The 14,675-nt window shown below is 51.5% G+C and overlaps 3 protein-coding genes across 3 annotated transcripts; 2 read left to right on the top strand and 1 right to left on the bottom strand.

The window, feature by feature from the left end:
• Positions 1 to 4,571: 4,571 nt before the first annotated feature.
• On the bottom strand, positions 4,572 to 8,705 carry IUM83_07821 (Proline rich antigen 2; the record flags this gene model as incomplete). Its single annotated transcript, XM_067932148.1, has 2 exons — positions 4,572 to 4,729; positions 8,459 to 8,705. The coding sequence occupies 2 exons, from the start codon at positions 8,703 to 8,705 to the stop codon at positions 4,572 to 4,574; spliced, it is 405 nt and encodes a 134-aa protein (XP_067783046.1).
• Positions 8,706 to 8,756: 51 nt separating this feature from the next.
• Positions 8,757 to 12,614, top strand: IUM83_07820 (Catalase/peroxidase HPI; the record flags this gene model as incomplete). Its single annotated transcript, XM_067932147.1, has 2 exons — positions 8,757 to 8,792; positions 12,363 to 12,614. 2 exons carry the CDS (start codon positions 8,757 to 8,759, stop codon positions 12,612 to 12,614), a joined length of 288 nt encoding a protein of 95 aa, XP_067783106.1.
• Positions 12,615 to 13,326: 712 nt separating this feature from the next.
• Positions 13,327 to 14,133, top strand: IUM83_07819 (Carbonic anhydrase; the record flags this gene model as incomplete). Its single annotated transcript, XM_067932146.1, has 1 exon — positions 13,327 to 14,133. The coding sequence occupies one exon, from the start codon at positions 13,327 to 13,329 to the stop codon at positions 14,131 to 14,133; it is 807 nt and encodes a 268-aa protein (XP_067782957.1).
• Positions 14,134 to 14,675: the final 542 nt, after the last annotated feature.

The following is a 14,675-nucleotide window of genomic DNA, read 5'->3' as shown; positions in this document are numbered from 1 at the left end:
GACGATGTGGGTTTGCTTGATCGCATGACGTCAATGGCATTGACGTCAGCAGCTTCTGCGTAGTCCGGCCGACGTGATAACGCGTCGGCCACCACATTCAATCTTCCGGGTTTGTATTCGACCCGGAAGTTATACTCCGCAAAGAATGAGAGCCATCTCGCCATTCTTTGGGATATGTGTGGTGACTTCACTGCAGTGCGCAGTGATGCATGATCGGTGTAGAGCACAAATGGTCTACTTCCAAGCAAATACACTCGGAACTTTGCGAGTGCGTACTTCATGGCAAGGAGTTCCTTGTCATGTACCGGATAGTTGCGCTCAGCTGGCTTCAGCTGACGCGATTGGTAGTAGACGACACGTTCACGGCCCTCGTGATCGTGCTGCATCAATGCGCATCCGATTGCAAAGTCGGATGCGTCACATACGACGTGAAATGGACGATCTTGGTCAGCTACTGCCAAGATCGGTGCCTCAGTCAAGCCCCGCTTGACTGCATCGAATGCCTTTTGGCAATCGGGTGTCCAATTCCACACAGCTTCCTTCTTGAGAAGTTGTGACAGCGGGCGGATCTTGCCCGCATAGTCCTCCACGTACTTGCACAAGTGCGTGGCCAAGCCAAGGAACTGCCTCAGTTCCTTGACACTTGAAGGCGTTGGCCATTCATTAATCACTCTGACCATTTCCGGGTCAGGGCGAACACCGTTTTCCCCTACGAGACACCCGAGGACGGGTATCTCGCTCGCCCCGAAGATACACTTCTTCAGGTTCGCGTAGAGCTTATGCTTTCGCATAAGCTCAAGTAGCTTCCGGAGATGCACCCTGTGCATCTCAATGTCGGTCTTCCCGTCCACAGCCCGGCTGTGGATGAATACATCATCGAAGTAGCTCGGCGCGAAATCGCGCACCGAGCGCAACAAGTGCGTCACGCACCTGTTGAAAGTCGCAGGGGCATTCTTAAGCCCTTGTGGCATTACTAGCCATTCCCAGAGCGTGCCGCTTGGCGTGCTCACTGCCGTGAGAGGGATGTCGCTCCCACGCATTAGGATCTGATAGAATCCATCTCGTAAGTCGAGAGCACTGTAAACGGTGCTCCCGGCCATCGAATCGATGATAACATCTTTTCGTGGTATCGGCGTCTGTGCCGGTACCGTCGCATCGTTCAGCTTGTTGTAGGCATGAACGATGCGCCTTCCGCCCTGTGGCTTCTTGACACAGAACGTCGGAGCACTGTGCGGGGACTTCGATTCACGCACTGGTCCAGCTTTGAGACAACTTTCAAAGAAGTCGTCGATCGCCTCCACTTGATCTCGCGGCAGTGGCCACTGCCGCGTAACACAATACTTCGTGCCCGGCACGAGATCAATCTCGTGCTGGATGCCCTTATCCTGCGGAAGCTCCGCAGGAATCTCCTCCGGGAGTACGTCTTTGTACTCCCTCAATAATTCGTAATAGGGACACGACTTCAGCGAGTCCCAACCTTGTTCCTCGAAGCGCTCTCGCTTCGTCTTCGCACTGAGAGTGTCTTCACTCTCAGTGGTACTCCCCATGAAGAGCTGCCTCAGCTCTTCGCTCTCGCTCTCCGTTCTTTCGCTGTCCGAAAGAACGCAGACTTGTTCGATGCGTCCATCATGCAAGTCGCGCGTGAAGCGCTTCCAGCTCATGGCTGGAAGCGAAGTCAACTCCGACGCCGTCGTCGGAGGACTAGCGAGTTCCATCTCACGATACTGGAATCCAGTATCGGTGCGCGTCAAGACGCTTAACGTCTCGACATCCGGCGTCACCGCCTCAGTCTGCTCAGCAGACTGTTCTCGTGGCATCTCGGTCCCGAACCGAGACTGGTGCAGCGTTCTCCGCTTGCGTCGTCTTCTTGTTGTGCGGAGCCGGGCTCCGCACAGTTGTTCTTCTGGTCCAGGCCCGGCCGTGGACAGTTGTTCGCCGGCGGACCCTGTCCGCGGGCGCGCGGTATCAAGCCCGGCTTGATCGCATGGCGCTTCGTCGTGCAGCCCGGCTGCACGACAGCATGCAAATTGCGTCAGTGCGGTACGTTTGCAACCGTCCGCACTGTTTGCAGCGTCAACTCCCCGAGTTGACACGCCTTCGTCACCTCGACGCCATTCATTGGCGGAGCCCCTCGTGACCGAGGGTGCGTCGGCTCCGGGAGCCGACGCGTCGTCGTCGACCTGACCTTTTCGAGTCAGGTATTGCCCCTTACACGCTTGAACGTGGGTGTTGGTTCCCGGAACCAACACATCTTTTTCTTCCGACATCGGCAGCGTTGCCGACGTGGGTCTCACTTTTGCGCGCCCTCGCGCACTCCTTGGGCACTCCGGGACAGCAGCATTAAGCGCTGTCTTGACTGGTGAGCCGCGCGCACCTGTTGGTGCGTGCGCTGCGGTAACAGGGCCATCGCTCTCTGTTCCGCTGTCGCGTCCGAAGCGCACGAGCGTGCGCTTCTTCCAGTCTATTACCGGATCATGCCGTGCAAGCCACGGCAGGCCCATTACCACGTCGAACTTATCGTCCAGGTTCAGGACGATAAAGTGTTCGACAAACACTCGTTGTTTGTACGAGAAGCGCACGTTTACGACGCGCTTCTCGGTCTTCACGATGGCACCTGTTGCCAGTCGTACCTCCAGAAGACTTCGAGATACATTTACCTCCTCGAAGTCAAGTCTCGGCAGGCTTCGTAGTCGAACAAAGTTGTTCGACGCGCCTGAATCTACCAAAGCTCGAAGAGAGTCACTCGCTCTCTTCGAGTAAACCTTCAAGATGACTAGGTTCGGCATGTCATCTTGTTTCTTGCAGTGAGAGCTGGTCTCAATGGGGGCTGCAGTCCTCAGTGTCGCGTGCCCGATGTCGGCACGCGCGACTGCATTACCAGTAGGGCGCCCCGCGCCTACTGGATGTTCGCGTTTTTTGTTGGTCCGCGGCGATGCCTAACGTCGCCACGACGGCCACCTCCAGGGGGCATGGGAGCTGTGCACTCCCGTACAAAGTGACCGATCCTTCCGCAACGGAAGCATCGCACGTTACCTCCCTGCTGCTGGTAACCAGCAGTTGTTGCATTCGAGAGGTCCATTGGTTCTGGACCTCCCGGCCTCGCTACCGGGCGCGGTTGCGGCCTCGGCACGTTCACATGCAGTTTAGCCTGCCGCAGGCTAAACTCTTCTTGCATGGCAAGAGTAATCGCAGCTTCGAGAGTACTCGGGTACTCTCGGAAGAGATAGGTCTTCACAGGCCCATCTCTAAGCCCCTTCATGAACGTGACGACCTTGGTCGCCTCGTCAATCGGGTTAGTCACGATATTTGATACCAAATATCGTGCGCGCTGCGCGTAAGCATGGACGTCATGCTTACCCTGCTGAAGGTCGAGGAACTCCGCCCTCGACCGGAACTCGTTTTGCGGGGGCTCAAACGCTTGTCTGAGCTCCTCTTTGAATATTTCGTACGTGCTGAAGCACGTAGGATCGGAGAGTCGGCGTCCGTACGTCCAACTCCTTGCGCGTCCGCCAAGGCAGGACATGGCGAACGCGACCTTCGACAACGGGTCGACGATGCGTTGAGCCGCTATGGCTGTGTCGAGCTCGACAAGCCACCGGACGAGAGGCTCGCCCTCTCTTCCCACGTAATTGCTTACGCTCAATTTCAATGATTGAGCACGCGGTGTCGTCCGTGACGACGCCGTCACTGAGGAAGCAGCATCACGCTGCTCCTTCATGATGAACCCCAGAGCAACACCATGTTGCTCCGTCGGCGATAGCGTACGCAGCATCGTAGCTATCGCCGCTTCTCCAATGACTGTTGACAGTCGTTGGAGGGCTTCCCACTCTGGGTCAGACAGGTGGGGGCAGTCTGCGCGTGCAACATGCGTTGCAGGCGTATTGGAGCTCTCCATGGGCACCTCCGTGCTCATGGGGTTCTCGGCTCCGCGTTCGTACACCGCGTACGAACGTCAAGCAGTCGGTCGTTGGACGGACTACAAAGTGCTACCAGGTGTAGTGGTTCTAACTTGACTCACTACTTTAGCTTACACGTCGCGCTACGTGTACGAGGAAGCGTAAGTACTTGGTAATAACTTAGGTTAATTATATTTGAATACACAAATATAATTTAACTTAGACAAGACTCCAAGTAGCTAGTTGAAGGTAAAATGAGAACTGTATTTGTTTGTAAATTGATCTTCCTCCTAGAACTGCTAAAACTGTTTATCATCTATGAAAGGGGTTGGCAGCGGCTGGCTGTCAGAGCCCCGCTAATATGCATGTCTCTAATTGGTAGAAAGATGCTGCTTTCTACCAATATGATCTTTGGGTAGGTGTGGACCACTCGTTGTGGTGGCCCACTTCAATGTATCCATTGGTGTGGCATACACCAAGGTGAGGAAGTATCTAAAACTTTAACAGATATCCTATCTGTTAAATTCACAAGTGGCTTGTAGCCACTTGTACGTGTAACCCCGTTACATTTAACGGAAATTACGGAATAATACCCCGGGCACTATTTAATAGTACCCCTCACAAAATCTCGAAAGGTTACTCTGTATTACCAAAAGGTTACATCGCTACCTTAGCTTACTCGTCGATCAGTGCAGCATCATCAAGAGCGTCGTGCAGCTCGTCCAGGTTAAAGTCGTCCATATCCTCGTGGCCCTCGTCAGCGGCTTCCCAGCTTGTACAGAATTGCTCACCATACACGTCGTGCTTCGCAACATGCCAGTCCAGGTAGCTGTCTGCAAACCCAGCAGCAGAGACTGAGTTAATGACAGTGTTGCTGTCAGTGAAGTGAGGTGTAACAAGATGACTGGTCATCAGAGCAGGGTAGGGTACGTGAGTTACTGTAGGGTTACTACCGGGTTACTCTGAGAGGGTACTATTTGGGTAGAGGGTATTAATCGGGAATTTCCGTTACGATGGATTTCATTCGCAATTTTATGCATCGGAGTCGAGAGGGAGTACGGCACGACAGGATCGAGTTGAGCGGAGTCTCCAGCAAAAATTACATCGCGTCCACCAAACGGTAGGTGGCGGTGGCTAGGCCAAATTTCACGCATCCGTTCATCGATCCAGTAAAGCATCCCACATGAAATGACGCTGAATTCGTGTATCACGACTAAATGAACGTCTTTGTAGCGTTGCTGTAGTTTGTTTATTTTTGCGGGTCCAGTTTTCTGGGTTGTGCGCGGAGTATATGGAACGGAAAAGGCAGATCGAGTGAACGAAGCAAATCCGAGGGCTGAACATAGTGTCTGGCCATTGATGTTAAACGCCGCGGTGCCTTGGGCGCCAGGAGCAAAAACGCTGAGTCGCGTGGTGAGTACTATCCTGGCTAAACACGTAGTGAACATCACGGACAATGTGTTCAATTAACCAGCTCTTTCCTGAGCATCCTTCTCCACTAATAATTATCTGAAGGGGGTGACATTCTGTGCTTTCTAGGCTAGCTTTCCGTCGCGCACGAGATTGGTGCATTGCTAGTGAAAATGGTACCCACTGTGATTCCGCCATTATCTCCGTTCTATCAGAATTGCCGTCTTCCATACCTACCGGATACCTATATACACTACCACCAACAATATTACGTCTCGTAAGCGAAGTTTTTTCCCTCAGCCATGGTTTTACAGTTTCTTTGATAAATTTTCGAACCCGTACAACATCCTCAGGTGAATACTGATGTTTTGGTCTCCACTCCGGCTGCTGGCTACTAACCGGTGAATCACTTTCAATGACAGGAGACAGAGCAGAAGGCTCATCCGTTGTATCTACAAACACATACTCGGAAGGAGGGAGGCGTTCAAGTACTTGTAGAGTATTTGCTCGCTTCAACAGCTCTAAATTATGCTGCCGCGCAATTTTTGAATTTGTATGTGCTAGCAGTTCGTTGTCCAAGTTTTTTTTTCTGGGCGGCGACAAACTCGGCGATGCAGTCGTCGTCAGTCGGAGGTAGCTCGTCTAGAGATCGCCAAGGGGAATGAAGAAATAATTCTGCATAGCAGAAGTTAGGATTTGAGACGTCGGGGGCTATCCATGGTGACATGCGAATAACTTGTGCCTTTGGTCGTTTCGTTATGTATTCACTGCCATCGGTCCTTCCTAATGGTCTTGGGTGGATCTCAAGCTACTGATTTCATCAACGATATCGAACCCCTCAACGAACTTCGCAAAACTCATAGAGTCAAACTGAGTAACCACAGGTCGCGCCATATACGCACGCTCATTTGGCTCCAGGCGAATATCGGGCTCAGGTATGCTTGCTAGCTGAACAAAGTCCCGAAGTTCGTCCTTTTCTACGCGATAGCATCTCATTTTTTGTCGTAAAACTTTGACTTTAGTGACGGATCTAGATTTTCCATGTAGCCGAAGCTCACGGGGTAAAATATAAATCGCTTCTTGGAGCACAGCTGGGGTAAAGTTGTTAATAGTTGGTACCTCACGCTTGAGCTTAACAGTGAGGGAGGGGGTTCCGTCAGACGCAATTGCTGCGTCGATTTCCGTGCAAGATTGTAAGGCTTTAGGATACCCGAATCTACAGTCGCTGCTCTTTTTTCTACAAGGAGCACCAGGGTAACAAATATGTTGTTGAACACGCTGAACCAATCGAGATAGGTCACGTTCCCACTCACCAGTCCCGTGGACAGGGGGACGCATTGCTAAGATATCAACGTGTGCGTCTTTTTGAGAGCAGCATGTAGTGCAGGAGCACGATTCGAGATTTTGCAGGGACTTTGATAGTACCGATATACTCTGGTCGACAAACGCCGCTAACTCATGCCTACCTTGTTCAGTACTCGAGAGCTCGATTACATCAGGCGAGGGTTTGATCCACAAAAGAGCATGGATATGTGGCGAACCACGCTGCTGGAACTCTACTCGCCAAAATAACTCCTCAATTTCTCCCAGCCACATTATCCATAAAAGCCTGGAACCGAAGATGAAAAACACGAGCTGCAACGTCAGGGTTTTCGTTCAGATATCGCCGTCTGGTCTTGGACGGCAAATGACGGCATTCATCGAGCGTTAATGAAGGGTCGCACGCCTTAAAACACTCCGGCCAAATTGTATCAGCTGCACTCAAAGTAAGAAAAAAGTTGGGAACCTTGACGGAAGGACTCGCGGATGTGATGGTACTTGATGTCGATGTGCTTGACTGCCGATCATTGACATAAGTTTGTCCCGAATGTTAGCCCAATAGAGTCCACTACCGCGTACAACGCGAAAATATGGCTTTAGAGATTCTAACAACTGTATTGCTTTAGAAGTATCTCTGTCAGTTTCTCCTTCGTCATCATTTTCATTTTCCGTACTGCGATCACCATCACCACCTACCTGAGGAATTAACCCATCGATCTGGCGTCGCTGAATAAGAGTGAGACTGAAAAATTTAAAGGTTCCATGTATAACGTAGCGACGGTCACGTGACTTCATCAAGGGCGCACAGAAATCGGTCAGCTGGAACTTGTGAGCCCTCTCTTCCTCGTCTATCGGATTATAGCCACCTTCTCCATTTGGGAACAGTGTAGGGAAACAGCTTTTCATGAGTAGTTTTGTATTGCACTCGTCAATTGGATCTGTGTATCGTTGAATTTCTCGCACGGAATATTGCGCCGTGTTGCTAGTCAAGTTTTCAGCCTCAACAATTCACTCCAACTCGGTTTGAGTATCGCTACCATTTCTCTCTAGCTCAAAACTTTCAACTAGTTGGTTGAGTGGATCGGGTGGATGGCTAAATTCGCTGCAGTGGTCAGCGTCAGACTCGTGATCGCTGCCAGTGTTTGCTGTACATGTGCTCGATTCAGAACAACACACGGTAGCATTTTTAGCCTTAGATTGTGAGGCCATCTGAGTGTTATCGTTTGTGTCAGGCGCACAAGACTCGAATTCTTTTGTGGGTTGGTTAATCTCATTTTGCCCTACCACAAGTTGTTGTGCTTCATCGTCATTTAACGGGATCGTTGGCAAGTGAGTCTCTACATCAAACACAAACACCGAGGAGAGGATGATTAAGCCCACATACAGTTATAATCTTACCGCTCGATTTTCGCAACCGGTTTCGCATGCATCCGATGGGTTTAGTAGGGCCGAACACCTACAAACCGGAATTTCATCCTACAGATTTTACAGCATCAGAACGTGAGCTAGCTATCCACAATTCCACTCCATCTCGCACGAATACCTGGCTGAGAACGCGCCGAGCTCGAAAGGGATAGCAGTTCTCGACAATCAGCTCATACTCAATGAGAGCTTGCAAAACGGAGCGATTCTCAAAAAGCTGGTTCCACAGGCATTGTTAGATGTCAAATGTTATCTGCTTTGACTACTCGACTTACTCACGAGCGTTTCCATCGCGTATGACTCCATCGTGCCGAACTATCGCGTTCCAAAACCCGATCCATCAGAGCCTGTTTTTTCGGCATGATTCTACTGCCGCTTGGTATGATCCGTAATGGCAGAACCGGCGCTACCACCATTGCCGTTGTCTTCGTCAGCATTCTCGCCGTCGTCGTCCAGCTCCATTTCCAAGGATCGCGCCTTAAACGCGTGTCCTGCTGGCTCACGAGAGCTTTTGCGCTTGCGGACTGGGGCAGCACGCTCCACGGCGCGATCCGTCTCACCTTCTTCCATCTGGATGCGTCCCTTCGGGACGTCGGCATAAAACGTCACATTGTGAACTTGTTTAAATTCGCAAACAGCTCCAGGACGGAACTGCATGGGAGGCGATCTAGGAGACCCGATGCGCTTCTTTGCATCCCAGACCGTCACATGAGCGATGAAGTCCTTCCTGTTGACGGCATTGAGGTCCGCCAAATCCTTGCGAACATTCTCGAACGACGCATGGGCAAGGAAGTCGACAAGCGTAACCCGTGTTTCGTTGTCGGTCGTAAGTCTCTCAGCGCTAAAACAGGTCAACTTGACCGTTAGCTCCACCCCAGCGGTCGGCGCGTGATCCGTGATGAAATCACGAATATCCTCGACACGCGTGAAATAGTTGGTGACCGCTAGTTCTTGTTGACGGAGAGAACTGCGTCACGAATGCGATCGAGGAGGTCAGCAGCCATCGGGGGAGTTTCAAAAGTCGAGTAGATCGGGGGGTGTTCTTCAGGGAAGAATCGGAAGTGAACGTCATCGTAAGCGGACATCGTCGTGCAATATAAGTCAAAATCATGCTTCCCCAAAGCCCAACAATGTGCTTGTATCATCTTCATTTTTCTTCCCACGACCTCCGCGTCAAACACTCCTAACCACGTCAGTTCAATCTTTCTCAGCGTAAGATCCTTAGTTGCACGAACATGTTTATTCCTCCGAGGAGCAGCAGCTGAAGACGCAATATCAATTGAAGCCGAACACATACTATAGCTAACCAAGCGATAGATACGGCTCACCTTGAATGCGATACTCGATGAGTGAGCGCCTTCGTCAAAGCCTGCACCTACTCACCCGCGCGGGAACAGCAGCACATCTGAACAAGCAAGCAAAACGTTCCCACTGATTCATCTAGCTAGCCAAGTCAGATCACATTCAAGCTGAAAAAGTAGTACAGACTGAACACGAAGGACACGTCATATCGACATGTTCAGTCAAATGGGATGACGGAGCCTCCGCCGAACGGAAAATTGAATGCATGACTTACCCATCGAACAGTCCTTGGCCTACGCCGCAAGTGGATCGAGCTAGCATCAGCGCGTCTAAAATACCTGTCAAGCGACGCAGGCGCATGCATAAGCTTACCACTGATGCACCAAATACATGTACTCCATCGAAATAGCTTTTATATCTATCTATCTATCGTTTTAGTCTGCCCACTACTGCCATTGTAATCGGATCGGGTCTATTGTGCGCATCGACATGTCCGAATGGATATCCATTTGGTCGCATAGCCCGTGCACCGCCGAATCGCCAGGTCGCGCACCGTTGAGCACGGTTGCCTCAAAGCTTTTTACGAGATCCGACTTTTTACGCATAACACCTCACAGGCCACCAGAGTCATTTGCAGTCTGTTTAAGCGCATCAGCCAGTAAAACAGACATGACTGCCTGGCAAAAAGGTGTGACGGAGGGGACGCTGACGCAGCTAATTATGTTATTTTCCCACGATTACCCACACTTCAAACTAATTCTGAGGATGTCCGCAGGGATAGCGCTCCACCACGCTAAAAATAACCCTCGTGTTAACGACATTTTGGCCGGTAGTCTAGGGGATCCTTAAGTGTTGTCCACTCTCTGTCATACTGCACGCATACTGATTGGTTATTAAACCCAGGTATATTTCACGGTTTTGGGCCCCAGGAAGTCCTATGATAGATAGAAACCCTAACCGATTTTGAGAACTTATACTTTGCCCTGTAAAAAGACGTAAAAAAGACTGGATTATAGGGGGCTTCGCCCAAATATCTGGATCTCATCAACCTGAATAGCCACAATAATTGTAGCCATCCCCCATTATTGTCAAATGTGTAATTATTGAATTTATGCTTTATTTGTAATTCATTGAACAATATTAAATTTGCAAAAGTGATTATTGAGTTTTTGCATTACCAACCATTAAAACATATTATTTCGAACTACGATATTAGTTACACGTACTCCCACATTCGTGTCTTGATCTTTTATATTTGGTTTTTTGATGTGATGCCGCCGCCGTCTACGGTGGGGTCGACAGAGGTGGACGGAGGACGGAGGAAAATACCCACCACCACCACAAGATCAACATAATGGCTGTTTCGCGTTGTTTCTATCGGGCAGCTGCAGAGGTTGTCCCGAAGCGAATTCGACGAAGATCACTACGGAGCGACTTCAAAGCTAAACAAGGCGTCATATAGCGTCTATAAGCCAGTGCTTTCCCACGATGCAGCCGCGCGCAACTGGTATTAATATTTTAATACATGTACGTGTAGTCGCAGCTGGTTGTGCGCCTACAGCTCAAAAGAGAGGAGTTCTATTATACATGTTTCTACAATTCAAAAGAGAATCACCCACATGTGCGTTGAGGGAAGCGATCTGTTGCCTGTGCATCGCACGTCCTGGATTTCCACGATTGCGAATCCCGTTTCCCCCGGATCAAGCCCAGAGTCCGGGTCGTTCGTGGCTCAGTGCTGGTGTAATGGAGTCGCTGGCCTAATAATCGCGCGCGCGCCAATATGCACTGCACTTGACGTCTAAGCGCCGGGTTATCTCGACGTAGTTACACCACTGGGGTCTTCGAATCGACACCGGAGTACGGTACAGTACGATGCCTGGCCTTTGTGTGGCACAAGGTGTGCTTGGGTGTTCGATCTCAGATCGATAATCGTCAACTGAACGACTCGAATGGCTATGCTCACCCCTATGCATCGTCGCTGACAGCGCCAAGATTCGTCCGTATTCAACTGCTGGACCCGCATTCGTTCTCACAGAGCAAAATTATCAGCAAATCCTCGCTTTGTCGTCATTGGCGGTGGGCGTCGAGCATTGCAATCTACGGTTGAAGTTTCACCCCGACATGCTTGACACAGGTGCCAGTTGACGAGGATATTGGCCCCCTCAGGTTGCTCCCGAAGCAGTGAATCTCCTCGAAGCAGAACCGGTACGAGCCGCTCCCGAGATCGCGAGCGGCGTCGAAATGAGGTGGACATTTCGGCTGTTTTGAGGGGCGCGCACATGCATCAATGATGCAGCAGCATATGTCTGTGCGATGTTGAAGTGCGTCAGCAGCTTTGTTAACGATTTGATCATTGGAGTGAGTAATTTGTGCAACGCCAAGTTTTCTGACAGGAGCGGTTCTTGTAATTCACGATCCGCGTAAGCAGTGCTTGTTGACTCCATAGTTCCTGGATTTTATCCAGAGTAGTTGGGGTGATACAAGTGCGCGTACTAGTCCCTATATAAATACAGATCCCTGATTCTCTTATAAGATGACAAAAGAATAATGTATCGGGACGAACCTGTTAGGTTTTATACATGGGCGGATAGTATATTATCCAGTGCGTGTTGCCTGAGTCCTTTAGGGGCGACATTCGCGTGACAAGATAATCTGGACGTTGTTTGTAGTCATTTAGCCTTAACTTTAATGAGGGGCTCAAATTATGAGACCAGGCAGTAGATATCCGCCCGACTACAAATAGATCAATGCCATTCTCAGTTAGTACAATCCTACGATTCCATGCTCCCTAACCGAGGCTACGTTGTTCGGTCGTATATGATCCCCCGTGCACCCGTAGCTGCAAGCAGGCGTCTCCAGGCCCAGCTATCTATGTTCTTGTTGCCAAGTCCCAGCAACGCCATAATTGCGTGGCTATGAGCAGCCGTCTCAGGACCCAGCTAGCTATCCAGGCTGTCTCGCCAAGTCGCTGCAACGCGTCTCAGGACTCAGCTATCTAGGCTTTCTTGCCAGGTCCCAGCAACGCCACGCTGCTTCTCGCCGCAGAAGAACTGGCCGGTGAACGCCGGTGTGGACAAGATCATTCCCGCGCTGGAGCCCGTGAAGGAGTCGTACCCGACGCTGTCGTCGGCCGATCGGATCGAGCTGGCGGGCCAGGTGGCCCTCGACGACGCCGCCAACAACGTGACCATCGACTTCATGGGCGGCCGCACGGACGCCAACTACGGGAACGGCACGGAGATCCTAGCCCCGCGCGAGTACTAGAACACGACATTGATCTCCGTGCGCAACAACATCAATATCCTGGGAGTGTCTCCGTACAAGGCGGTGGCTCGGGCTGGCCGTCCGCGCAGCGTGGCGCAGCAGAAGGCGCTGGGCTATCCCGGTGCAATGTGAGCCAAACTTACTTTCTTTTGCGCTTGCTGAGCAAGGTAGGCGGCTCTTTTGGTGTCAGCGGTGATGTTCGCGACCACAACCACCAACTGCGGTATCGCCCATTCACGCGAACACAAGAGACACTGCCAGAAACAGAGAGGCTGTGTAGCTTAGAAGCAGAACTTCATGGTAAAATCCTGAGCTTCTCCGTGCTTTAGCACGGCTTAGTAGGTGGATATTAATTAATACGAGCGTTGGACAAAGGCGCCGCAACCAAGTTTCCTTGACTACATGTACTCGGTTTGGTCTCCGTTGTTGCGTCCCCAAAACCTCTGTCGACAGTTCGTTGTCGCAGAGAAGGAGTAAGCGGCTGTGTTAATCGATCACGGGGTCTGGCAAGATTCTTGCTCGGACTAACCGCGATCTGCAGCAGCAGCATTTGCATGCATGAACTGAGGCATGCAACTCTGTCCGACATCGACGTACCGACTATTGCGGAAAACCAACTTTCCAACTCAATCGAGTACAGAGACCTCATTTCCAATCTTGCTCTCAACACACCAAGCACCTTCATCCACACTTCATCAACTCGCGCCGTAACATGAAGGTCTTCGCCGCCGCCGCTACCATCATCGCCGCCTCCGCACTCACCACTACCAACGTCGCCGCTGACGGAGCCGAGGGAGCACCGTGGGGATACAAGGCTAACGATACCAGCATGGCCGCGCCCGACCAGTGGGCTGAGCACTACCCAACGTGCGGCGGCCAGCGCCAGTCGCCCATCGACATCGTGGCGACGACCGGCCACACGTCCGAGAAGCGCTCGCTGACCTTCAGCGGCTCGTGCGCCGACTTCAACGTGTCGCAGTCGGACGAGTCGTTCACGGCGAGCGTGAACGGCGGCTCGTGCGCGGTGAGTGCCAATGGCGCGTCGTACGACATGCGGCAGTTCCACATGCACGTGCCGTCGGAGCACACTCTGGACGGCCAATACTTGGGCGGCGAGGTGCACTTCGTGCACAGCAACGCGGACAGCTCTGCGATGCTGGTGACGGGCGTGTTCTTCAAGGCCGTGGAGGGCCAGAGCGACCCGTGGGTGGTCTCCGTGCTGGACGCGCTCGACAAGGTGAGCGCGAATGCGACGGCGTCGGCGAGTCTGACGCCGTACGCCGACCTGGTGAACAAGGCCGCGGACGCGCAGGGCGTGTTCAACTACGCCGGCAGCCTGACGACACCCGCGTGCAGCGAGATCGTGGACTGGTGGGTGGTGAAGAAACCCGTGGACGCGTCGACGGCCGACCTGGCGCGCCTGCAGTCCCAGCTGCGCGAGCTACACATCACGGACGACGGCAAGAACGCGCGTCCGGTGCAATCCCTGAACGGCCGCGTTGTGACGGCGCTGCTGTAGGTTTGACAGTTAATTTGAATACATACTGTACACATGCGTGTACATAGCTATTGTACACTGATGTAGGGTTAGTGAATGTTGCATGGCCTATGTGTTTGAGCCGCCTATGGTTCCCGGCCTGGACCAGGCTTTTTTTTCTGGTATACTTTCTGCACGCAAGTAGGCAACAACTTCAAACAAAAAGGGGCAATATAGCTTCTTCTCCCAGAAGATTGATGTTGCTGTTGCTGCTGCTGAGGGGGGGGGGGGGGGGGGGGTATTGATGTCGTTGTGCTGGTATTGGTTAGCGTGTCTATATTAATAGCATACATATATTATTGAATAAACAGCTGTTGTACACATCCAGGATCTACGTTTGCTGTATAAAGTAAACATATTGTAATACGCAAAAAATAACTTTTCTTACCAACTCAGACATATGGTTATCTTTCTGCAAGTAGTGAATATCTATCTCTAAGCAACACAGTATTATCGAAAATGTATCGAATGTACCTACAATTCAATGCATACCGATCACCAGGCCTAACAAACCTTTCCTATCT

This window comes from Phytophthora cinnamomi (assembly GCF_018691715.1).
Source record: "Phytophthora cinnamomi strain GKB4 chromosome Unknown Contig102, whole genome shotgun sequence".
Taxonomy (NCBI): domain Eukaryota; phylum Oomycota; class Peronosporomycetes; order Peronosporales; family Peronosporaceae; genus Phytophthora; species Phytophthora cinnamomi.
Note: the sequence above shows the minus strand (reverse complement) of the source record. Positions and strands in the feature narration are given on the sequence as shown.